At 39.3% G+C, this 24,251-nt stretch overlaps 1 protein-coding gene across 2 annotated transcripts in view; it reads left to right on the forward strand.

The window, feature by feature from the left end:
• The window catches only part of WDR75 (WD repeat domain 75), a 31,795-nt gene extending 19,544 nt beyond the window's left edge, over positions 1-12,251 (forward strand). Inside the window, exons 10-22 of one of the 2 annotated variants that reach the window (XR_011502923.1) lie at positions 544-603; positions 695-810; positions 1,908-2,083; positions 3,271-3,428; positions 3,893-4,073; positions 5,240-5,334; positions 6,141-6,236; positions 6,881-7,050; positions 7,624-7,683; positions 7,783-7,934; positions 11,104-11,250; positions 11,581-11,672; positions 11,936-12,251. Coding sequence is in view for 1 of the 2 variants with exons in the window: in XM_014852916.3 (XP_014708402.1) it covers positions 544-603; positions 695-810; positions 1,908-2,083; positions 3,271-3,428; positions 3,893-4,073; positions 5,240-5,334; positions 6,141-6,236; positions 6,881-7,050; positions 7,624-7,683; positions 11,104-11,250; positions 11,581-11,672; positions 11,936-12,140 (1,556 nt within the window). In the remaining variant the exon portion in view is untranslated. The remainder of the gene's footprint in view (positions 1-543; positions 604-694; positions 811-1,907; positions 2,084-3,270; positions 3,429-3,892; positions 4,074-5,239; positions 5,335-6,140; positions 6,237-6,880; positions 7,051-7,623; positions 7,684-7,782; positions 7,935-11,103; positions 11,251-11,580; positions 11,673-11,935) is intronic. The other variant, XM_014852916.3, reaches the window with a different exon arrangement.
• Positions 12,252-24,251: the final 12,000 nt, after the last annotated feature.

The following is a 24,251-nucleotide window of genomic DNA, read 5'->3' on the forward strand; positions in this document are numbered from 1 at the left end:
AAGTAAAGGGAGGGATTTGAAGTGGGCCTTTTGCTTTCACAAATATAATGGCATTTTCAAGAGAACACTATGAGGATCTCCTTCGATATAGCCATTATCTCAGTGTGGGAGCCTATGGAGTCTGACAGAAGGGGAGGCATCTTGTATTCCTCCAAAACTTTTTGCTCATTCTGTTACTTCTCAGCCTAAACATAGATACCATAGTGCATAACTCTGAGCAATCCATTAGTGCAATGACTCATTTCAAAGTGAACTATCTGTCTCTTTTAGGGTGTATGTGTTTCTGAAGTAACACTTAAAATATATTCATAGGCACAGCTGATAAAACTTAAAAACTCCGACAGGAAAACCCCCATCCCCACATCTAGTTTTTCTAGCTAAATTGCAAAATACATTCTTGATTTTCCAATAACACGCCAAGTAAATTGAACTTGCTCACTTGTTTTGTGTTCTGGTATGTTTCAGAATGTTAAAAATTCAAGTGATTTTTTTTCTTATCTTTAAGTTCTCATCAGTGTGTTTTGTTTTGGTTTTTTTCCCCAGAGATAATAGTCATTCACCGAAACCTTGAGGCATCCGCAGTAATTCAAGGCCTAGTGAAAGGTATTGCAGAAGCCAGTGGCTTTGGAATCATGTACATTTTAAAAATGAATATTTGTCTGATTTCAACTATTGTTTGTCACTTGTTTTGCAGACAGCAATATCTTTACTGGTTTGATGATTGATCCAAGAACTAAAGCTTTGGTTTTGAATGGAAAACCTGGCCACTTGCAGTTTTATTCTCTCCAGAGTGATAAGCAGTTATACAACGTATGATTTTGATTCATTAACTAGCTGTAAAATTAGTGAAAGCTCTTTACATCACCACTGGGTCAAATAACTTATTTAGTAGCTTCTAAAACAAGATCCTCTGCCCATGTTTCCTTGAACATAGTCACTGTGTCTTTGGATTACTTAGTTCAGTTGTTTACAGCATGATTCTGTTGAGGCCACAGTTGCAGGTTAAGTCTACATGTAAGCCAGTTGCCACTCTCGTGCTGGCTCTCTCTTTGTGTATTTTATTTTGTTTCCGACTGCACTCTAGTTAGCTGTCACATACATCTGTGCCTTTGAGTCCCAAGGAGAAGGAAATGAGAATGTGGGGATTGACAGTACAAATATGTCTCTGCTTTATGGTGAAGCAGTGTCATATGTACATACCAATGATAAAATTTTCCATGTAGATTAAAGAGGAATGCTTCTTATTAATCCTGATAAATGCAATCGAGACTTGCCACTTCTTTTTTGTGCCCTATAGTACAGATTTCTTTACAGATTTTTATCATCGCGGCTGTAACATTTGATCTCTTTCTCTCCATTGCTTTTAAACTCCTCAAAGAAAGGAAACTTATTAATCTTTGTACATTTCCAGTATAATGCCTGGAAATAATAGACACTAAATACATGTTTAATAAATAGATGAGGAAATTGAATAAAAGGAACAGTCATAAATAAAATGGTCACCTACTTTTTCACTTCTTAAAATCTGTAGGTGTTATTTTTGTTGTTCTTGTTTTTAGTGTTGTGGAATCCAGCCTTGAGATTTTATGTGAAGCCATTTATTCATAGAAACAATAGAAAAACATTAAGCCAGAGGTTCTACTGTATCATACAAATGAATCATAGTAATCACTAAAGTTCTAGGTCATAGAATATTCACCACTGAGTTGATACTGTATAATGTGCTCTCTTTTTTAGTGGCAGTTTTGATGTCCATGACTCAGAATTGGTTCATTTTTCCCTTTTATCTAAAAATCTATTACTATGGATTCTAAAAGTTGTCTTTGTAGTTAATTACCATTCCTTGAAAGCTTTAACGTTTATGTATTTACATTAATAAGCATTTTGGATTTTTTTTAATCCATCAGTTGGATATTGTACAGCAAGAATATATCAATGATTACGGTCTGATCCAAATTGAGCTAACAAAGGCTGCATTTGGCTGCTATGGTAACTGGCTTGCAACGGTGGAACAACGTCAAGAAAAGGAAACAGAGCTGGAGTTGCAAATGAAACTGTGGATGTATAATAAGAAAACACAAGGGTAATACTACCTATGTAGCAGTTTAATTTCAGAGTAGAAAATATTTGACTTTGTATTTTATGGTTTCAATTGTCGGTCTTTAAGATGTTTCATTTTGATAAGTTTTGGATTTAGATCAATGAGGGAGGTATTATTTTTCTAATAAAGCCTTTAAGCTTTCTGCTCTGAGAAAGCCTTGGTGTCCTCCAAGTAGTGTCATCTCAATGCATAAATGAGGAAACATGGGAAAGTGGCACCCCTAAGGATGTAATACCTAATTCCAGGCAAATCCAGGGTTAGAATCCAAATGTCTTAGTTCTTTGCTCTTTTATTAACAGTATGCTACCTTTGGAAAAATGGCCGTGGTGGGCAGCAGAGGTGTAGTGTGGTGTGGTGTGGTGTGTGTGTTTTGAGAAGATAGGGAGCCCACTGGTTTCTCAGACCACGGTTACAGTAGCCATTTATCATGGAACTAGTCTTCATGCTTTTGTATGTGCCTACTATCCTGTAGTCTTCACAGGAATAGTGTAAGATTAGCTTATTTTACAAGTGAGGGAACAGGCCCAGAGGGGTTAATTGGTTGTCTCTAGTCACCCCTCTTGTATCCTGGACTTCTTAGAATCTCACCATTATCTTGCCCTGATGTTCTTTTAAGAACACAGTGCTGGCGTAGGTTATCATTCATTCAGAGCAGAGCCCTGCCAAGCTGGGAACCAGCTTTGAGAGGTAGTTTGGATGACTAAATATTAGACATTGACCAGGGCAGTTCAGATAGGTAGTTTTCTTCCTGTATTTTCTTGCTACAGGTAGGGGCTTTTACAGTCATTCCATTTTTTGCTGATTTTCAAAAGCAGATAGTGAGGCCTCTAGGTTCTATACAGTTTTCCTGCAGAGTTTGTTATAGTAGGCTTCCAAGTATCATTTTGTAATGACCCCTATTTTATACTCATTTTGTATTAGTAAGTTGACACTATACATAAGTATCGCTATATTATGAAAGTTACATGAGAACAGAGACAGTTAGAACTCTGCATCCTGTGGCCACTAGAGATAGAGCATTCAGTTGTCATTCTTGGTGATAATGTATCACTTGCTGATCCTTAAAGATGCTACTGTAAAATGTACAATATGTAAGAAATTCTTATGCTCATGACGGTATGTTGTGTTGTCCTGATCTAAGAATAAATTGGTGCTTTCCTTCCTCTTAGGTTTGTTCTTAATACAAAGGTTAACATGCCACATGAAGACCACATCACAGCTCTCTGTTTCTGTAATGCAGAAAAATCTGAAAACCCCACCTTGGTTACAGCTAGTAAAGATGGTCACTTCAAAGTGTGGATATTAACAGATGATTCTGACATATACAGTAAGTTAGTTAAACATATAGGGTGAGTACACAATTTTAAGAATTGGTATATTTATCTTCATGAATTGCATCCATTCTGGGAGAACATTTTCTACCTCATTTAATTCTATAGGATGTCGCCCAATTTTAAAAAGATTTGAGAGTTACATTTTTACGTGCCTTTTTCCGCAAATCTTTACCTTTTTAATGGCATTCTTGATTAATCGTGTGCTGATTGTTCCAGTTTGTGAGGGTAAAGTTAAGAAAGGCTTATGTGATTAGTCGTTTCACTGTTCCCATAGAGGGAGGTCGAGGTCTCCAGGAAGGAGCATGTGCGGTTCACACCAGTCAGAGTTTTGTGGCACTTCTGACTGAAGATTTGGGGAGCAGGTTGTTTACTTCTTAATCCTTACTGCAGATAAGTCCCCTGTAATGTTACCTAGCATTTATACCATTTCTGAGCTCTATGGTCTATATTTCCACAGAAAAAGCTGTTGGCTGGACCTGTGACTTCGTCGGTAGTTATCACAAATACCAAGCAACTAACTGTTGTTTCTCTGAAGATGGCTCTTTACTAGCAGTTAGTTTTGAGGAAATAGTTACAATATGGGATTCAGAGACATGGGAACTTAAATGTACATTTTGTCAACGAGCTGGGAAAATAAGGTAGGTAAATAATTTGGGGAGTATGGGGAGTATATAGTACTATATTATTTTTAATTTAAACAAGTCTTTCTACATAAAATTAACTAATAATTGATGCTTTGTCTAAAGGTAGCTTGTAGGTCACTGAGGCCAGAAACTAACCAAGGTGCTGAGAACCTAAGCATTCTGGGTACATGAACCATGTGCTGATTTCTTATCCATTTCTGAAATCAGGATTAACATTTAATTCTTGGCCTACAGACTTTTCTTTGTAATAAATATTTTTCATGGTTGCGCTGCATAATAATAGAAGATATGCATAAGCCTCAGTAGATCCAAACAATGCTTATTTTCTGTGTATCCCCATAAAAACTGTGTTATGCTCAAGCCTCATTGTTTCTAAGACGGGCTGGGGAAGATAATAGTCTCTTCCGTTTTACTTCAGGTAACTGGGCATTTGAGGACGGAATGGCAGATGGCTAATGAAATGGTTTCTAATTCCCAATATGTCTGATTCTGAATTTCCTTTTTTTTTTTTTTTAAGATTGGCACCTGAGCTAACAAGTGTTGCCAGTCTTCTTTTTTTTTTAATTATTTTTTTTTCTTCTTTTTCTCCCCAAATCCCCCCAGTACATAGTTGTATATTTTAGTTGTGGATCCTTCTAGTTGTGGCATGTGGGACACCGCCTCAGCGTGCCTGATGAGCAGTGCCGTATCCGCACCCAGGATCTGAACTGGCGAAACCTTGGGCCACAAAAGCAGAGCGCCCGAACTTAACCACTCGGCCATGGGGCTGGCCCCTGAATTTACTTTTTAAAAATTTCTTCAGAATTAAAATTGCAAATTTACTTCTTCTAGGTAAACAAGCACAAAAAAGAGTTTTTGTTAAGTGACTTTGTGCATTTCACATATATTTTGTCCATGTATATTATTAGTATAGTACAGAACATATGAGAGAAAAGAATTGGTCATCAAATCTGTGTTCCTACAGAAACAAAATAGCTAAATAAACTTTTCCTTTTGTATTTGTTAGCCCTTTTTTCTGCAGGATCGTTATAAACCAAAAAAAGGTGTCTGTCTAAAAATCTGCATTGCATAAGACTAATACTGTCTCGGAAGTCTGCAGTCCCTTGTAACTAAGTGCGCTAGAACTGACTGTTGCTAACTTCCTTGTGGTTTTAATCTAGGCACCTTTGCTTTGGGAGACTGACTTGTTCAAAGTATCTTCTTGGTGCTACTGAAAATGGTATTCTTTGCTGTTGGAATCTGCTCAGTTGTGCATGTAAGATATTTTTTACTCTAAAATGACTTGACAAAGCATGTAGGAAGGGGCCGTTAAACTTTGTCATTTTAGGACTTATGGATCATATTTTCATGTCCCTACCCAGAGAATATGTAATTTTTCACATAACATTATACCACCAAATATGAAGTATTAGGCCTGTAATAGATTATTTATAAACTGCCTAATTGTCAGTACCTCTAAATCGACCACCATTATTCTTGTCTTTTTCCACTGTCTTCAGTGCATAGGACTTTCTGTTGCCCTCCATCATCCTCATGGCAATTTGAGAACTGTTCCTACTAATTTGTAGTGCATATTAACCAGCGGTATCCCTGATAGCTCTAAATTTGAATGTAGCCTGCCACAATCCTCCTAACAAATGTGGACCTAGTGTTATTTTACTCATTCGAGTATATGTTTGGAAGGTATGATGGTTGCTTGGTGATGAATGTGTGTGATAACATTTTTGTATATTCTCCACAGAGACTCTGGTAAACACTTTGCCCACATTTAGCAGCAGTGAAAAAGCACCAGACAATAGTTGCACTGAAATAGTAACCATTTCATAGTGTGAGGAAGGAGTACGTTATTTTTCTGCTTCCTGCCCTTTGCTTTAGTGCAGCCTGCCACAGATAATTTCAGTGTGTCTCCATGTGCTATCTGGAAGCGTAAAATCCCTCTTCCTAAGAATAATGGAATTGATTCTCCCAATAAACATTAAGAGTACCTACTTTAAATAACCAGCTTAAAAAAGCTTTTGGTAAATCTCTTCTTAGAAGTGAATCACTTTTTTTTATCCCCAGTGGAATGGAGTGCAAAATTAAACGTTAGAGTTATGGAGCCTGATCTTAATTCAGAGAATATTGCTGCAATCTCTCACTCTTCCATGGGTTCAGACTGTAAGTACAGACCATACTTTAATAGTAAGGAGAGATCGAGTACTTAAATTTTCTTTTTAACGTCTTTAATATAATTTGAGTCAAACTTGCCTTTGAATCAGATATTCATATGAAGCCATTTTGCCTGAGGCACTTCCCTTCCTTTCTTGAATTCTTGTTCGACACCTTGTCATGTGTGCGTTTGTACTTAGCTCTGAGACAGCTCTAGTACCTTTCTCATTTTTCAACATGCCAGTTCCTACACAGCCTTCAGAATCAATCTCCCCCCTTTGAATCATTCTCAGTTCCCCTAAGAAGCTTTAATCATTCCTCCTCTATGCTCTTCAGGCACTTTCTACACATCTCTGTTCTGGTACTTCAGACAAAATACTGCAATAATATTTCAGTGTGTCTTCTGCAGTGGACCCTGGTCTCTGGAGCAGGGATTCTTTTTTTCTTTTTCATCTTCATAGCCCTCATTCCTAACCTGCTTGGCACATACTAGGCACCTTGTAGATATTTGTTGAATCAAAGCCTAAAATAGTTATGACCTGGGCCATATACTCAATGGGGTAAGTCTCAGGATTCGTGTGGTCTGCCAACCTGAGGCTAGAAGTAACCTTTACAGGCCAAATGTCATTGTCTGTCTGTTTTTTTCTCTCTAGTGTTTGTATTTAAACCTAGTGAGCCAAGGCCATTGTATATTCAAAAGAATATCTCCAGGGAGGAAGTCCAGTGGGGAGTGTTTGTCCCACGAGATGTTCCTGAATCATTCACCTCAGAATCTTACCGGTGGCTGAACAGATCCCAGTTTTACTTTCTAACAAAATCGCAGGTAACCATCCCACCTCAGTATATGTGATTTTCAGTTGCTTTAATATTTGAGAGTAATAGTCAGCCCATAACAGGTAGAATGGTTTCATTAAAGGATATTTCCCAAAAGAAATAATCTAATATGCTCAATACAGCAGTATTGCTAGTGTGAATATATTAGCACGCTTCACTCCACAACTTTGAGGCTCTTTACATGCTGTTTGCATTAACTCCATGACAGCCAAAAAGAAGAAAAAAAGATGCCTACAATACTTTAAATTGTATTTATTATTAGTATAGTTGATTTTTGGGGGGGGGTTTTAGTATTTGATTTGCCATGAAGAAAACTTTGGCCTCAGGCTGATCCATCAGTTGAATCTCATTTCATTACCAGTTCTTAAATATGATCTCTCAGAACAATCTTATAACTGTCACAGCAATTATTAAATATGTTTTAAGTCTTTTGATACTTTTCTGTGGGCAGCTGTATATATCAAGATGAAAAATTGACCTTCTCATTTTCTAACTTTAACATCTGCTTAGATTTGCATTCTGCAGTTTATCTTTTGCATCATTAATCAGTCTCTCTTTTCAGAGTTTATTGACATTAAGTACAAAGTCTCCAGAAGAGAAACTCACACCCACAAGCAAACAGGTATGTTATAGTCACGGTGCAGACTGCATTGCTTCCCTACAAAGATAAGGTTATCTTTTAGAACTCAGCTATGAGTAAAATGTTTCATCTGCCCTACAGTGGAATTAAAAACCATACACTTAAAAACTACTTGCCTCGGGGCCGGCCCAGTGGCACAGCAGTTAAGTGTGCACGTTCCGCTTCGGCGACCTGGGGTTCACCGGTTCGGTTCCTGGGTGTGGACATGGCACCGCTTGGCAAGCCATGCTGTGGTAGGTATCCCACATATAAAGTAGAGGAAGGTGGGCACGGATGTTAGCTCAGGCCAGTCTTCCTCAGCAAAAAGAGGAGGATTGGCAGCAGATGTTAGCTCAGGGCTGATCTTCCCCCTCAAAAAAAAGGAAACTATTTGCCTCTTCTGGGGTTATATTACTCTTTTAAAATGTAGTTTCAATTTGTAATACCAAATTGCGATGTAAAGAGTCAAATAGTTCTTCAAGACTTTTCAGGAAAATCTTTCATAATCCCACTGTCATTACCTACAAAGATAATCAGTTTGAGCTCTTTTAGCTGGAGGTTTTATTTACCTCCATATCTGCAAGAAACATGTTTATATTGCTAATTCTGAATTTTTCAGATTTAGGTATTATCTGTTAACTATGACCTATTGAAGTTGAAGTTCTGGCTCTTTTTCATACCACTCTTCCCCCCAATACACAACACACACACCTTTACTGTCACCCAATTTTCCCAGTGTAGATAAATCTTAAATTAGGTCAGCGTTCATCATTACAGCCATGTAAACCAATTCATAGCTGAGCCATGTAATAATAGACAGATTGTTTTTCCTTTTATGCCCAGCTTTTTTCCTCTGAAGTTAATGATTACCTTCTTTTCTCGTTTGCTTAGTTTTCTATTTCTTTCTCATCTAATTTACCCCCTAAACTCTACTGAAGTTGTGTAAATCTTCTCTCAGAATTTTCAGACATATTAAGCATTCTTTCGAGTCTTAAAGAAATATTTCCAAGCGCCTTCTGACCTGCTTCAGTCTGGACTGATTGCTCTGTAAACCTGTGCACAGTAGTCATCATAGGCCCTACAGTGACCATCGTTCTGGGCACCATTTCACCTCTGCTGTAATAGGTCCCGGAGTTTTCCTCTTTGGTCACTCCCTTTGGTGAAGCACATTCTGTTAGTGTATGGGAGGCAAATTTAAGACCTTGCATGTTTGGAAATGCTTCTGTTCTCTCCCACTTGATTGGTTGGTTGGGTATAGAATTATAAATTGAAAATCATTTTCTCGTAGAACTTTGAAGGTGCTCTCCTATTATTTTATAGCTTGGGGTGTTACTGGAAGTCCAATACCATTCGTATTCTTGATCCTTTATCTGTAACCTGGCTTGTTTATTTTCCTCTGAAGACTCATTGAATTCGTTCAACAATTTCTTGTTTATCATCTGTATGCCAGGGTCTGTTCTAGATGCTTGGGGTATATCAGTGAACAAAATAATCGAGTTTTTAAACTTGTGGTGTGTACACTCTGCAACAAGATATAGACAATAAACAGCAAGCATTAAATAAGTAAAATATGTAGTGTTTTAGAAGGTGATAAGAATTATGGGGGGAGGAATATACAGGAAAAGAGGGTACGAGGTGCAGCTCCCATTTTATAGAGGACAGTCAGAATAGGCCTGGATGAAAGACATTGGCTTTTCCTCTCAGTAGAGCCCCTTGGAGAGTTTTGATCAGAGAAGTGACTAAGGAAGAATTGCTGTTTTGCCTTCATTTTCTCTGTTTTTCTGCAACTCCTATCATTTAGTTCTAGACCTTCTAGAATGGTGCTTTAATATTCTTATTTTCTTTCTGTTGTCTGAGAGATTTCTTCATCTTTTATCATCTAATCTACTTTTTTTCCTCTCTCTTGCGTGGTCCATTTCTATCTTTTTTTTGTTTTGTTTTCAATGTATGTTGGTCTCTGTCTTTCATTTTGGAAGTTTTCATGAGAGTCTGATTCAGAGTCTCAGCTGTCTGCTCTTATTTAAAAGGGAGCAAGGGACCGGCCCAGTGGTGCAGCAGTTAAGTGCACTCATTCCACTTCGGCAGCCCAGCATTCACCAATTTGGATCCCAGGTTCAGACATGGCATCGCTTGTCAAGCCATGCTGTGGTAGGCGTCCCACATAAAAAGTAGAGGAAGATGGGCACAGATGTTAGCTCAGGGCCAGTCTTCCTCAGCAAAAAGAGGAGGATTGGCAGCAGATGTTAGATCAGGGCTAATCTTTCTCAAAAACAAAAACAAAAGGGAACAAAAAAGCCATTTGTGGGGCCTGGCCTGGTGGCAGCAGCAGTTAAGTTTGCACGTTCACTTCGGCGGCCCGGGGTTTGCTGGTTTGGATCCCAGGTGTAGACCTACGTGCCACTTGGCAAGCCATGCTGTGGCAGGCGTCTCACATATAAAGTAGAGGAAGATGGGCATGGATGTTAGCTCAGGGCCAGTCTTCCTCAGCAAAAAGAGAAGGATTGGCAGCTGATGTTAGCTCAGGACTAATCTTCCTCAAAAAAAAAAATGCAGTTTGGGAGGTCTCTGCCTAGGTGGAACTTGTCTACTGGCCTCCACTTTCTGCCTGAGCTATTTTGAGAAAGTGTCCAATGTCATTATTTTTAGGTCTTTTTAGGCTGGTCAAACTGCCCGGATAAAATTCTTGTAAGTTCTTGCCTGAAGGATGTTGGCCTGGCTGCCAGTGTTCTGAGAAGCACCCTATGTGAAGTAGGGCTGCCTTCAGCTGTGACTGTGAAGACACTACCACCACCCTCACCACCCCTACACATAGCAGTCCAATCTAGAGATGCACTTTTGTTCTGCTCTCCAAGGAATTTACTTGCAGCCCTCTGCTGGGGCTGGGAAAGAGATCTGGGAATCTGAGTGCTCTCTAAATAGACTTTCAGCTGGGCTCCCTGGTGGGTGTTTAGCTCTTTACAGAAGTACTGTTACTGTTAGTACCAGTGCCTGAGCATTTGCAGGATTCCACAGGATAAGTTTGGCTGCTGCTTGCCTTTCCCCACAGCCAGCTTCAGATTCTGCTTTCTCGGGTATACTCAGTTACTTAGCACCCTTCACCCTACTTTCCGGCTTCCAGTATGTTACTTTTTATCGCTGTGGGTTTATGCCCTTTTGAAAATTCCTTTACTGTCATTTTTGTAGAATTTGAAGGAGAAACACTGGTAAATGCGTATTTTGTTCTGTCGTCTGAGTGAGCTTTTCCCATAGTAAGTGGGCTACCAGGCCTCAGTTGCTTGACCTGTAAAATGAAAGAATCATATTAGATAATTTTTAAAGTTCCTTCCATCCCTGACATTTTATGACTCTGTCGTACCTCTTACTGAGTCAAGGACAATTCCTCCTTTTTACTGAAGTAATTTCCTTTATCTAAAATCCTTATAGCTACTAGCAGAAGAAAGTCTTCCGACAACCCCATTTTATTTCATATTGGGAAAGCACAGGCAACAGCAGGATGAGAAATTAAATGCAGCTTTAGAGAATGAACTGGTACAACTACCCCTAACAGAAAACATACCTGCAATTAATGAGGTGAGTAATTATTAAAACAATGCAGAACAGATTAAATGCATTTAGGCACCTTGAGTTAGAGTTTTTATACAAAATCGGTCTAACAAATAACTTGAATAATCGTTTGTATACTGTGCATTTAAAAAACCCAAATCAAATAGCATAAACTTATGATTTTGGATTATTGTGGCCTGACCTGGGGTGAGGGGAGGGGTTGTCATTTGCATAAATGTAGGAAGGTGGGAGTAGATTTTTCTTTGGTTTGGTTTTTCTGTGGGGAAAGCTTCTTGTGTTCAGCTCTTGGCATTTAATGTTTTTAAATGAAACCCTATTTTTTGGTTTTTACTCCAGCTGCTTCACACTCCAGCCCATGTACTACCCTCTGCTTCCTTCCTGTGCTCCATGTTTGTAAATTCCTTGCTGCTGTCAAAGGAGTCTAAGAGGTAACGTGGTTCTTAAAGTAACATTTGGATATTCTGTTTTGGGAAACAGTGTAGTTTGTGTTATCCTCTAAGAGAATATTCTTCCCCTGTATTTCTCTTTATAACAACCCATAATTTTTAAAGTGCACCCAATAACAAGATTTTTTAATGTACTTTGTCCATATGATTATATTTCTACATAGGTGTCTTAAATTAGGAAGTTATTGTTTAGAAATGTATTTTTAAAAAGTAGTTGTTTATATTTTGTGCTCTTATTGTTAAAGTGCTGAAGAAATTCCTGATGATGTGGATATGGAAGAAGAAAAAGAAAGTGATGATTCAGATGAAGAAAATGACTTTACTGAAAAGGTCCAGGATACAGATAACACAGATTTGGGTGAAGACATTATACATCAGTTGTCAAAATCTGAAGAAAAAGAACTGAGAAAATTCAGGAAAGTGGACTACAGCTGGATAACTGCTCTTTAAGCCTTAGAGATGGGGGCGGGTTCTTGTACTTTTTTTTGTATGTTGATACTCAAAAAACATCTTTTTTAATGTTTTCTCTGTTCTTAAAATATTAAATATTAACAGACTTTACTTTTTAAATAACTGGTAATATGAAGCTGTGTTTGCATCCTGCGTTCCAGTTGCTGGGTACATTCAGATACACATCGTCTCATTTTTATTTTGAGTCACATCAGCCTTAGAAAATAGCTAGATATTTTTTTCACAGGAGATATAGCAGAGCTGGGAGTTGAAATTATGTAGCATATGTTCCCTTATCTGCAATTTGGAGATATAAAATATTTTGAAAATCAAAGGTTTTGTTGATGATATTGTTGTTAAATTTGATGCCAAAATTCATTTGGTGGCCAAATATGACCTGAACCTGATATAAGGTTTTCTATAGTCCTGATTCATCCCTCGTAAGTGTATTTATTTCTCTTGGAGAAATTTGGAGGAATAATTTGATTATGTTGTGTTCCACAGACCCCACTGAGGGTTTTATATAATAACGTGGGCTGCCTAAATCCGAAAAATTCTAAATTCAAATATCTGGCCCCAAGCGTTTCAGATGAGGGCTTGTCTGCCATACTTGTAAATAGAATTTTCATGACAGCCTTGGAAGATAAGAAGAGCTGGTATTACTCTGTGAATGTTATAACTGTATATTGAGACAAAGAAGTACTTTTTAACCAAAGTCCTATTGCTAGTAGAAAAGAATCTGTCTCCCCTGTGTTATGTTAAAGTAGTGAAGTTGCTACATTTTAACCACTTAGCATTTGAAGTTTTCTTTATATACTTCTACAAAATTTATATTAAAAAGTTAATCCAAAAACAGTAAGGTGTAGAAATCATAAGAGCACGTCTAAATGAATGTACGCAAAATTGCTGTTGAGTGAATTTTTAGGATGTGAGAGTTGGTATCCATGTAAGGCCTATAGTATTTTTTAAATAACTGCTAGATTGAGATATAACTCACAAACTATATACTCCACCCATTTAAAGTGTGCAGTTCACTGGTTTTGTAGAATATTCACAGTTGTGCACCATCACCACAATCAATTTTAGAACATTTTCATCACCTAAAAACTTTTACATTATTTACATTATGTGAGGCATAAATTGTTCTACTGTCTGATCTATTAAATTTCGGTCCCTTTGCACAGTTAGTTTGTGAGGCCAGTGTTTGAGGTTTATTCTGGTCCCAGGAGGATTCTTTCCAGCTGTCTCTTTTCCTGATTCTTTCTGGTAAACTCTCTGATTTATGGTTTAGCTTGTTGATCTCGGAGCCACAAGCCTCTTTTAATTAAAATACTTAAGTGCCTATCACCAAAATCTCCGCTGTTTTCAAGAACACCCTCGAGCTTGAACTTCACACTGTTTCAGATAACGTCAGAAGTCTGTTCTTATGGACTGCCTCTTGCCCCTGGGCAGAATCTCTCAGCCACTGCTCCAGAAGCAGGGACAGACCCAGTGGCCCCTTCTCAGGGTGACAGCTCCATTTTACAAACTGGGCAGACACAGTAGTCTCTAATCTTTGCTTGTTTTTCCTGTCATGGAACCTCTGCTCTAAGCAAGCCAGGGCAAGGATGACCCAAACCACCTGTGTTCTCAGCCCAGGGAGTGGAGTATATTGACATAATCACGAATAAATTTCATTTTTATTTTGCCTTATTCAGACACTGACATGGTACCCCCGAGTTTAAAAAATACTTATTTTTTGCAGTTATGTATGAAAGTTTTCATAGTTTCAAAGTAAATTTGGAACATGTCTTTAAAATAGGGGTTATATAATTTGAATAATTGCTTTTTAAGTGTGGGTTTAATTCCTTTGTCTAAAAAGTTGATCACTCACTCTAAAACATGACAGCCTTGTTGTGGGGAATTATTCTAGTTCTTGCGGTATTAAAAGAAAAATTGTCTTCTTCCAAAGACAGCTATACAGATAAAAGGGAAATGGCCACGTTGTTCCTTAAAATCTGGACTTCAGTTTCTCTCCCACAGAAAATTAGTCCTGTCATAGTAAGTGAACCCATAAAGATGACTCACCTTCTGTCTTCCCTCTTCTACCTAATTATCAAGACGTGAACTCATTACTTGGCACTCTCACTAGTGCAGCCGGTACTTTGGAAAGTATAGTCCACCTCCTGTGTGGGAAAGGGACCATATGTTCACCCACCACAGGCCACACATTTCACATACATCACACTTTCTCTCCAACAGCTCCAGCTCCGTTTGTCAGGTATTTACCCCTATTTGACAAATGAGGAAAACTGGCTCCAGAGAGAGCAAGTCAGTCTTATCTAGATCACTGGTCTCGCAAGAAGTGGGGCTAAAACACGAACCCCTCCTCCGTCTGTCAAATCCCAAATCCTCTGCTCTTTCTGGAATAGCACATTGACTCCTAGATGGTTAAAACAGCATTTCGAAGGTGTCTGCAATTGGGAAGGCATTGTGATAAGAAGCAAACAGTAGACAGCCCAGATTGAGGGCCAGTCCCAGCCGCAGGCAAGAGCTAGCTACCTCTGAGACCTGGCTAAAGTCCTTTGATCTGTCTGAGCTTCAGTCCTCTCAGCTGTAAAATGAAGTGCTCCCTCCCATACAAATGGTTTTGATTGTCTGACCAGTAACTATTTGTCCCAAATATAGGAAAAGTGTATAAAATGTGGATATTGTATGAGATTATGCACTTGATTATATGCAAAATTTTAATGAGAAGTCTAGGCTGATTGGACGACTGCATGTTAATCAGAATAGGCTCATTGTTAATGTGCTGGAGCAATGCTTTGCAATCCTCTTTGGTTTTCTTATCATAGACTAGCACCTAGTATAGAAATTATAGAATATGTTGTAACGTTGTGGATAATTCAGTAATTTCAGGTCTTTGTACTATGACTATAATGGAGCCTTTAACAGAAACCTCTTAAGTTAACCATGTGGTTAAAATTAAGTCTTGTAAATGGCACTGATTTTTCTGTGAGGCTTCTTTATCTAAACTACTGCTTCTGAAAATTGTGCTTTCCTCTGTTAGCTGTGCTGCTTGATAGCCATGAAAATGGCAAAATTCTCTTACGACACTAAAGATTCTGTAACAGCACACAATCCTAAATAAGGTGGTGAAAGGTAAAATGCAGGAAGGACTTAGGATCCTGAGTAGATTATTTATCATTCAGATTAAAGAGAGAGAGAAATGGAAGTAACTGGGAATTGATAGCAGTGTACCATGGAGGAGAGGTGTGAATGAAATAAAATCAACCAGAGAGATGCAATCAATGATTAAATTGCTCAAATTGCTTTTGTTTTTCTAAAACAATGGGCAAACTGCTTAATCTCTGAGTTATAATTCCTTTGTCTAAATTGCAGAATTAGACAAAATTGTCTCTTCCAACTCTGACACTCTGATCACAGAACTAACTTAGATGCCAGAGTGGTGTATTATAGCCCCCACTCCCACTCCATGCCCCAAAATGCCGAGAATCTAGTCTTGCAAGCACTGAATGTGTGGTGCCTGTGTAGGAATATGTAGAGAGGCAGCTATCTTAGTTTCCCATCTTCAGGCGTGACATACCTCTGGCTTGGGAACTCCTTGGGAGATCAGAGCACTTAGTTCACAAAACGAAATAATAGGACATGAAAGCACCCCCGTTCCTCCCATTGTTGTGTTGAGTTTTGATAATCCTTGTTACTCAGTGGTTGCCTGCTTTACCGGAAGGACAAATATAAGTGCTCTGAAAACAAGCACTTAAAATGCAAATATTGATATTATATTCTAGCTATCACTGGAAGGTAAATTTAAACTTTTTGTTCCCTCACATACCTGTTTGCAGTTGTGAAATTTGAGTCCACTAGCCCAGCTTTATTTGGTGAGCAGAGTCTCATGCCAGAAAGACCACTGGTCCGGGAGCCAGAAGACTGCTACTTCCAGCTCTGCCTCCTAGTACGTTTGTGCTTGTATTAAGTTTATTTGAGGCCTTAATTTTTTATCTCTAAAATAAGATGGCTGTGTTTCTCAGATTGTCCTCTGAGGCTCCCTCTTGGCTCTCACATTGTGGGTCTCCAAAGTGCCCAGAATTCTATTAGCCCTCCTCAGAAAAATGTGTGGCTTTGCTGCTAAATTATCGCCTCCTTTGATGCTGGAAAGAAGAGGAAACAGCTTAAAAGATTTCATTTCTGAATAAGAGAGAAGATCCTGTGCCTACTTAGGCTCGGGTTGCCCTTTCCCTGAATGTCTGCAGGCTTTACCCAAGAGAACAGATTTAAGTCAGAACTCCACACAAATAACTTCCCCAGAAGCTATGAACAAAAGTGAAAAGTAAAATGAGGGAGCAGGCTGTATGACATGCAAGAGGCACTCATATCGCTCGATGAAGGAGACCATAGAGTAAAAGAAGGTAAGAGAAGGTAGGTTTACAGCTTTTACTTATATTCAAAGTCAAGGTGAAAATGAAGGGCCAAAGCTTGCCTTATGTAATCAAATCTATTTCCCAGGCTCCCAGTACTCCCAGAAACCACTGAGAAGTTACATATTCCTCAACATGAGCAGCACAGCTCACGAGTTTTAGGCAGTGGGATAGGGAAAGAAAATTGAATATAGGTTTTCCAGTCTTCAAATACAGTGCTTCACTGGATATTTGAGGCTGCTCTCCACTCCCCACTCCTCAGCCCCAGGAGAGGAGGTTGGCTTGCTTTCCGTTCCACACTAATGATTACAAACCATAGCTGTTTCATCCCTCTGTACATCCTTTGAGTTTCATGATGGACTAATCCTCACCCACCTTCGTGGTTTTGCTCCCATTCTTTCTGGTCGGCTTATGACCTTCCTCTGGCAACTATTGCCTCCAACTCTTCTATCTTTAATTTTCACTTTCCCTTTCCACTTGGCATAGGAACATGCTTCCACTTAAGTATCTTCAACCTTTAAAACAAAATCTCACAGCTTTTACTTTGTGTTGTGTATGAATCTCATTATTTTCTTTCACCCCAATTACGTGTACTTATTTTCTTTCTTATTTTGTTTTTTATTAAATCATGTATTTCTGTAAGCTATCTTAAATCTTTTTGGAAATAGACGTGAATATAAGGACATGCTAATATTCATGTATCCTAACAATTATCACATGCAACTCGTCATCCAGTATCTAGCAAATAAGTTCCAAATGAAAGTTTGAGAACTGAATGAGCAAACAAATGTCTTAATTTATTAGATAACATGCAATTAAAACAACAAATCAGTGAGATTTTTTTTGTGTTAAGACTGGCCTTCTTTCTACAAAATTTGTTGTGGATTCAGAAATCTCAACTAACCTGATCTCTGGGCACCTGATTTTCTAGTAACCAATTCTGAAACAACCACCTTTCTCAGGCAGACGGGAAGGTGTGTATGTGTGCTTGCAAACCAGCCTCCACAAGCAAAGGGCTCCACTGAGTCTCACTTGGAGTTAGGACCATCCTAATCTCCTCTCTGAGGCTTTAATCATCTCACAACCTAACTGGGTTATTATGAACATTAAATACAATTATGAATGATAAAGCCCTTTGTAGAAATATAAGTTTTTGTATAAATGTTAAGCAAACCAGTTGGCAAATTTAGCCACTTTAACTAAAATGTATCCTCTCGAATAGTGAAAGAATTTCGATTTCACTTGGGGGATGAATTATAGCAAGAATCAAATCTAGAGACATCAGCATCATGGCGAAGTGAGTTCCCTTTATCTTTCCTAACAAAGCACACTAGAACACCTGAGAGATCCATGCATCTATAGACCTGAAGGTGAGTGGACTGGACCTCTAGGAGGTAGTGGAACAAGGGGAGCAGCCCCACCCCACCGGTGGTGGTGATCCAAAACGCAGATCCTCACACCAGTGCATATGTCAGCAAACATGGGCTGCAAGGGCAGACATAGCAGTCACAGCTTAGCCCCTACCCCCCAGTGGTGGCGTGTGGTGCACATGTCCTGAGGATGCAGGACACAGAGTAGCCTGGTGACCCAGCCCACTCCACTCATCTCCCCTCCCAGCAGCACCAATCTTTCCAACAGTGGGGTCAGCATCTAAAACGCAGACTTTCCCGGCTGGGGTGGGGTGCCCTGACCTGAGGTTTCAAAGCACACTGGTGCATGCCAGTGACCAGAGGCTGCAGGACTAGCAACAACACTCACAGCTTAGACCCTGCTGCTCCCCAAGCAGTGGCAGGTGGCACCTTCAACCTGAGGCTTCAGGAACCACCGAACCTGTGACTCAGCCCCCAGTGGCAGATCTACTGTGGCCCCCAACACTGGCTCTACCAGCAGCAGGGGCTGGAACAAGACCCTGAACCCCAGCAGCAATAGTGACACCTATGAACCCAGAGGCACAAGCAGCACAAGGAGGGCACTGACAATGCCTCTGGCAGAGACAGTGGAGGGTGGAAAATATAGGCTCTCAAATATAACCAGAAGCAGTTCAGGACCAAAGTAACCAAAGCCTCACTCAAATAAGAAAGGTGTTTACTACCACAAATGTGCTAGTAGATGATCAACTCATCAACTACCTTGAAGAACTATAGCAAAATGGCAGAACAGAAAGAAAATGACAACTCTCCAGAAACCAAACTTGAAGTCACAGAAGATTATAATCTAACTAAGTGAATTAGAGAGAATTTGGAAAAGAGAATTCAAAAAGCTGTCATAAAGAAACTCAACAAGTTACAAGAAAACTCAGAAAGACAGTTCAACAAGCTCAGGAATAAAACTAATGAACAGAAGGAATACTTCACCAGAAATTGAAACTCTGAAAACATTCAAACAAATTCTGGAGCTGAAGAACACAATTAATGAGATGAAAAATAAAGTAGAACGTATTGGAAACAGAGCAGACCATATGCAAGAGAAAATTAGTGAGCTCAACAATAGAAATCTAGAAATAATTCAGGTGGAAGAGGAGAGAGAAATAAGATTTTTTTAAAAATGAAGAAATTCTATGAGAAATATCCAACTCAATAAGGAAAAGCAATATAAGGATAATAGATATCCCAGAAAGAGAAGAAAGGGAGAAAGGAGCAGAGAGCTTATTCAAAGAATAATAGCTGAGAACCTCCCCAAACCTGGGGAAAGAACTGGATGTACAAGTACATGAAGCTAATAGAACTCCTAATTATGTTAATGCAAAAAGACTTTCTCCAAGCATATTACATTAAAACTGTCAAAAGTCAGTGACAAAGTGGGGCTGTCCTGGTGGCATAGTGGTTAAGTTTGCATGCTTCACTTTGGTGGCCCAGGGTTCATGGGTTCAGATCCCGAGTGCAGACCTACACACCACTCATCAAGCCATGCTGTGGTGGTGTCCCATCTACAGAATAGAGGAAGATTGGCACAGATGTTAGATCAGCAACAATCTTCCTCAAGCAAAAAGAGGAAGATTGGCAACAGAAGTTAGCCTCAAGGCCAATCTTCCTCACCAAAAAAAAAAAAAAAAGTCAATGACAAAGAATATTAATGGTGGTGAGAAAGAAGAAAATAACTTAACAAAAGGAAACCATCAAAAAAGTGAAAAGACAATCCACTGGGAGAAAATATTTGCAAATCATATATCTGATAAGAGCTTAATTTCCAAAGTACATAAAGAACTCATACAACTCAAGAACAAAAAAACAAACAGCCCTGTCAAAAAATGGGCAGAGGATATGAACAGACATTTTTCCAAAGAAGATATACAGATGGCCAAAAGTCACATGAAAAGATGTTCAACATCACTAATTATTAGGGAAATGCAAATCAAAACTACTATATCACCTTACACCCATCAGAATGGCTATTATTAAAAAGACAAGAAATATCAAGTGTTGGACAGGATGTGGAGAAAAGGGAATCCTCATACACTGCTAGTAGGAATGCAAACTGGTACATCCACTATGGGAAACAGTATAAGGATTCCTAAAAAGATTGAAAATAGGAATACTGTATGATCCAGCTATTCTACTTATGGGTATTTTTCCAAAGAACATAAAAATACTAATTCAAAAACATACATGCACCCATATGTTCACTGCAGCATTATTTACAATAGCCAAGACTTGGAAGCAACCTCAGTGCCTATCAATGGATGAATGGATTAAGAAAATGTGGTACACATATATACACATAAATACAATGGAATACTACTTGGCCATAAAAAAGATGAAATTGTGCCATTTGTGACAAGATGGATGAACCTTGAGAATATTATGCTAAGCGAAATAAGTCAGACAAAGACAAATACCATGTGATTTCACTTATATGTGGAAGATAAACAAATAAATACATAGTTAAAGAGAATAGATTGGTGGTTACCAGAGGGAAAGAGAGTGAAGGGAGGGTGAAAGGGGTAAAGGGGCACACATATATGGTGACGGATGGAAACTAGACTTGGTGGTGAACATGATGCAGTCTGTACAGAAGCTGAAATGTAGTGATGGACAACTGAAATTTACACAATGTTATAAACCAATGTGACCTCAATAAAATAATAAAAAAAGAATCAAATCTATCTTGAGGCTGCTACTTCACATTTATATTGCCAAACATATTATATCTGTTTTTTGAATCAGTTCCTTTAAGACAAAGGAAGGTGCAAAATATAAGCTCTATACTGAAAAGATCTGATTATCAGTAACGGAAACAAGCCCTCTGATTCCTGAGCTATACGTAACACAGAGTGAAGTAGAATTTTGAGATGAATGCAGTTTATGTCATGGAAGTCTAGATCAGCTTCCAGCACATTCCCAGTTCGCTTGGAAATCATCCCATTTGTTCTTTACAAAACACACATTCAAGCTAAAAAGTGGAATCACAGCAGGCTTGTAGGATTTTGGTGCATTATGACTTACTATAAAGATTATAGTACCACTTATATGCTACTCCTGAAAAAATGTATCACCCAAATCTAATCATGAGAAAACAGACAAATCCAAACTGAGGAACATTCTTCAAAACAACTGATCTGGACTCAAAAATGGCAGTCTTGAAATAAAATAAAGCTGAGGAACTATTATAGATTAAAGGAGACTAATAGAGACATAACCACTAAATACAGTGTGTCATCCTTGGTTGGATCTTGGATTGGAGGGAAAAAAAGTTATAAAGGACATTTTCAGGACACCTGGGGAAATTTGAATGTACACAATTTTAGATATAAGATTATATCAATGTTAAATTTCCCGAAAGTGATAAGTGAATTGTTGTCATGTAGCAATGCCCTTGTTCTTGGGAAATACATGAGGAAATATTTAGATGTGAAGTGTGATATAAACCATTCAAAATTCAAAGGTAATGTAAATGCTTCAAAAAAAAAGATGTGTATGTGATAGATAGACAAAATGCAAATCTAGTAGGTCCAGCCCTGTGGCTGAGTGATTAAGTTCCCACACTCCACTTGGGCAGCCCAGGGTTTGCCAGTTTGGATCCTGGGTGCAGACCTACACACTACTTGTCAGGCCATGCTGTGGCAGCATCCCACATAGAAGGACTAGAATGATCTACAACTAGGATATACAATTAAGTACTGGGGTCTTGGGGAGAAAAAAAAAAAAGAGGAAGATTGGCAACAGATGTTTGCTGATGGCCAATCTTCCTCACAAAAAAAAAAAAAAAGGAAGAAAGAAAATCTAGCAAAATGTTAGCCGTTGGTAAATCTAGGTAAAGAGTATGGATACTCAATGTAGTCTTGTTTCAAATTTTCTATAGTTTAAAATTTTTCAAAATAAAAATAGAAAAAAATATAAAAATTCTTCTATGTCTGCTATCACTATTATTGCACAACCAAGTCCTTTCAACCTGTCCCGCTATCTTTAGGTTGTCTCCAAAACTGCTCAGCTTCCTCACTTAATAAGTATCCTGATGACTTCATTCTTTCCTCATAGAATTGTACTACCCTCAACTTTCCCAGCCACTCTTAAGTAATTTCTCTAGCTTCAGCGTTGATGACCCCACCCTTTGCTTATTCCCCTTACTCTGCTCTTTTGGCCTCCTCTCATTTATCCTGCTCTCCTATTCTATAGCGTTTGGACCAGGTTTCGTCCTCCAAGTTGAGTTCTGAGATTTTTACCATGCCCATATTTCCTCCATTCAGGGCATTAAACACTCCCACTCAAATGGTTTTCATTATGGAACATAATCTGTTCTGCATTTCTGCCCCATCTCCAGCCCCATAATTTGTGAGATTTTTGGAACTCCTACTAACTGAATATACTTAAATCCATTTCACCCTATCCCTCTGGTGGATCCAACCTGTGTAACATTGCTCTCAATCCCCCAATTCATAACCTTCATATAAAATATCCTATTCACTATATAAGACAACCTAAAGGAATCATTCAACACTACACTGAACACTACAAAATATACCGCTATGTCAAGGCCCCTTAAATAGAGGAGCATGGAGATATGTATGTGTGATTGGCTATTGAAACTACACTATCCAGAAAGCACACCTTCGTCGGTATGTCTAATAATTGGGAATATCTTGAACCAAGGACAATAAATTGCTATTTTATATTTGTCTTTTTTCTTCTAAATTCCAACTTTTAATAAGAATTTAGGCCACAGTGAATATCTCTGCCTCTTTCAGAAGATCTGTAGCAGGAACAATCTGTATGCCAGTTACTGTGGGCCTATATTTCCTATTCAAGACATTATAAAGTCTACCCTGGCAGCTCTTGCAGGGCAAAAAACATGTAGCTCAACCCTCAACCCAGTGACAGTGGCTAAATCACTGGAACAATCACTTGATCTTCCACGGGCATCTGTTTCCTCATCAGTAAAGTGGGAGGAGGCCGTCCTCACTGATATGCCTTCCAGCTCTGATAGTCCCTGCTTGCAAGTGTACTACATAATATCTTTTGCAATCAAGACAGTAATGCTTTGATAGCAGTAATTCATTGCTGAATATACTAATAGACTAGAGAAACCTACAATGGTGTGCAGAATTCTTTATACAATTAAAAAGAGGAGGCACAATTCAACAAACACCTCTGCACAAGCCACAGTGATGCTGAGCCTCGTCCTGCCCTCTCGGTGCTGCAGGCCAGATGTATGTGTGTGTTTTGGGGAACAGAAGGGTGAAGGAATGGCGGAGAGAGAGTCAGACAGGAAACATCTCATTCCAGAGATAATTCGAACTTTCTTAAGGGCCCCAGAGATATAATAATAACATAATAATGAGAATAATACCCAACGTTTATTTAGGGCTCACCACGTGCCATTTAATCTGCACCTTAGGATGTAGTTACACGTTAAAATGCAGCCTTGTTATCTCTATTTTTCAGGATAGGAGACTGAGGCCCACGCAGGTTAGGTGAATTGCCCAAGGTCAAAGCACTAGTAAGTGGTAGAGAGGAGATTCAAGGTCCATTTGGTTCTAGGACCCGCTCCCTCAACCACTGTGGTTCCCAAAGCCGGCTAGCAGGTTTGCTCACCACCACCCCAGGGCCTCCAGAGAACGCACCCCCCGCCCCCTCCAGTCTGGAGCATCCTTCCTCCGATGAGTCTGAGCGGGAGCTACGGTCTCCGCCCTTTCTGCCGGCTGTGCAGTGATAGAGTGATACCCTTTTCTGCCCCCATCCCCACCCTCTGGAGGTCCTTCAGTCTCCTTTGTACTTCTCAACCTCGCTGTACCCTTGACTGGTCTGCAAATCCTGGGCATCGTCCTGATGCTGCTCAGCTGGGTGAATGGCTTGATCCTGGCCCTGTGGAAGGTAACCACCTGCCTCAGCAACAGAATCATTGCCGTCCCAGCTGGTATGGGAGGGGCTGTGGATGTCTTGTGTGGTACAGAGCCTGGGTCAGAGGCAGTGCAAGATGGATACCTCTGCTGCTGGCACTGCCTTCAGGAACTGCAGGCTACCAACGTCCCTTTGCATCACCATCTTCTTTGTCGCCCTGATGAGCCTGCTGGTCTACCTTGCTGGGGCCAGGTATAACACCTGTGTAGAAGACAAAGCGTCCATAATCTGCCTTGTGTTTACCTCCATGATCATCTTCATCATCCTCATCCTGACCCTAATCCTCACCTGCTGGACAAGCCCATATCATCACCTGGGACTTCCATAAGCACCTGGTGGCAAGCACCTCCCCTTACCTG

This window comes from Equus asinus, chromosome 4 (genome assembly GCF_041296235.1).
Source record: "Equus asinus isolate D_3611 breed Donkey chromosome 4, EquAss-T2T_v2, whole genome shotgun sequence".
Taxonomy (NCBI): Eukaryota; Metazoa; Chordata; class Mammalia; order Perissodactyla; family Equidae; genus Equus; species Equus asinus.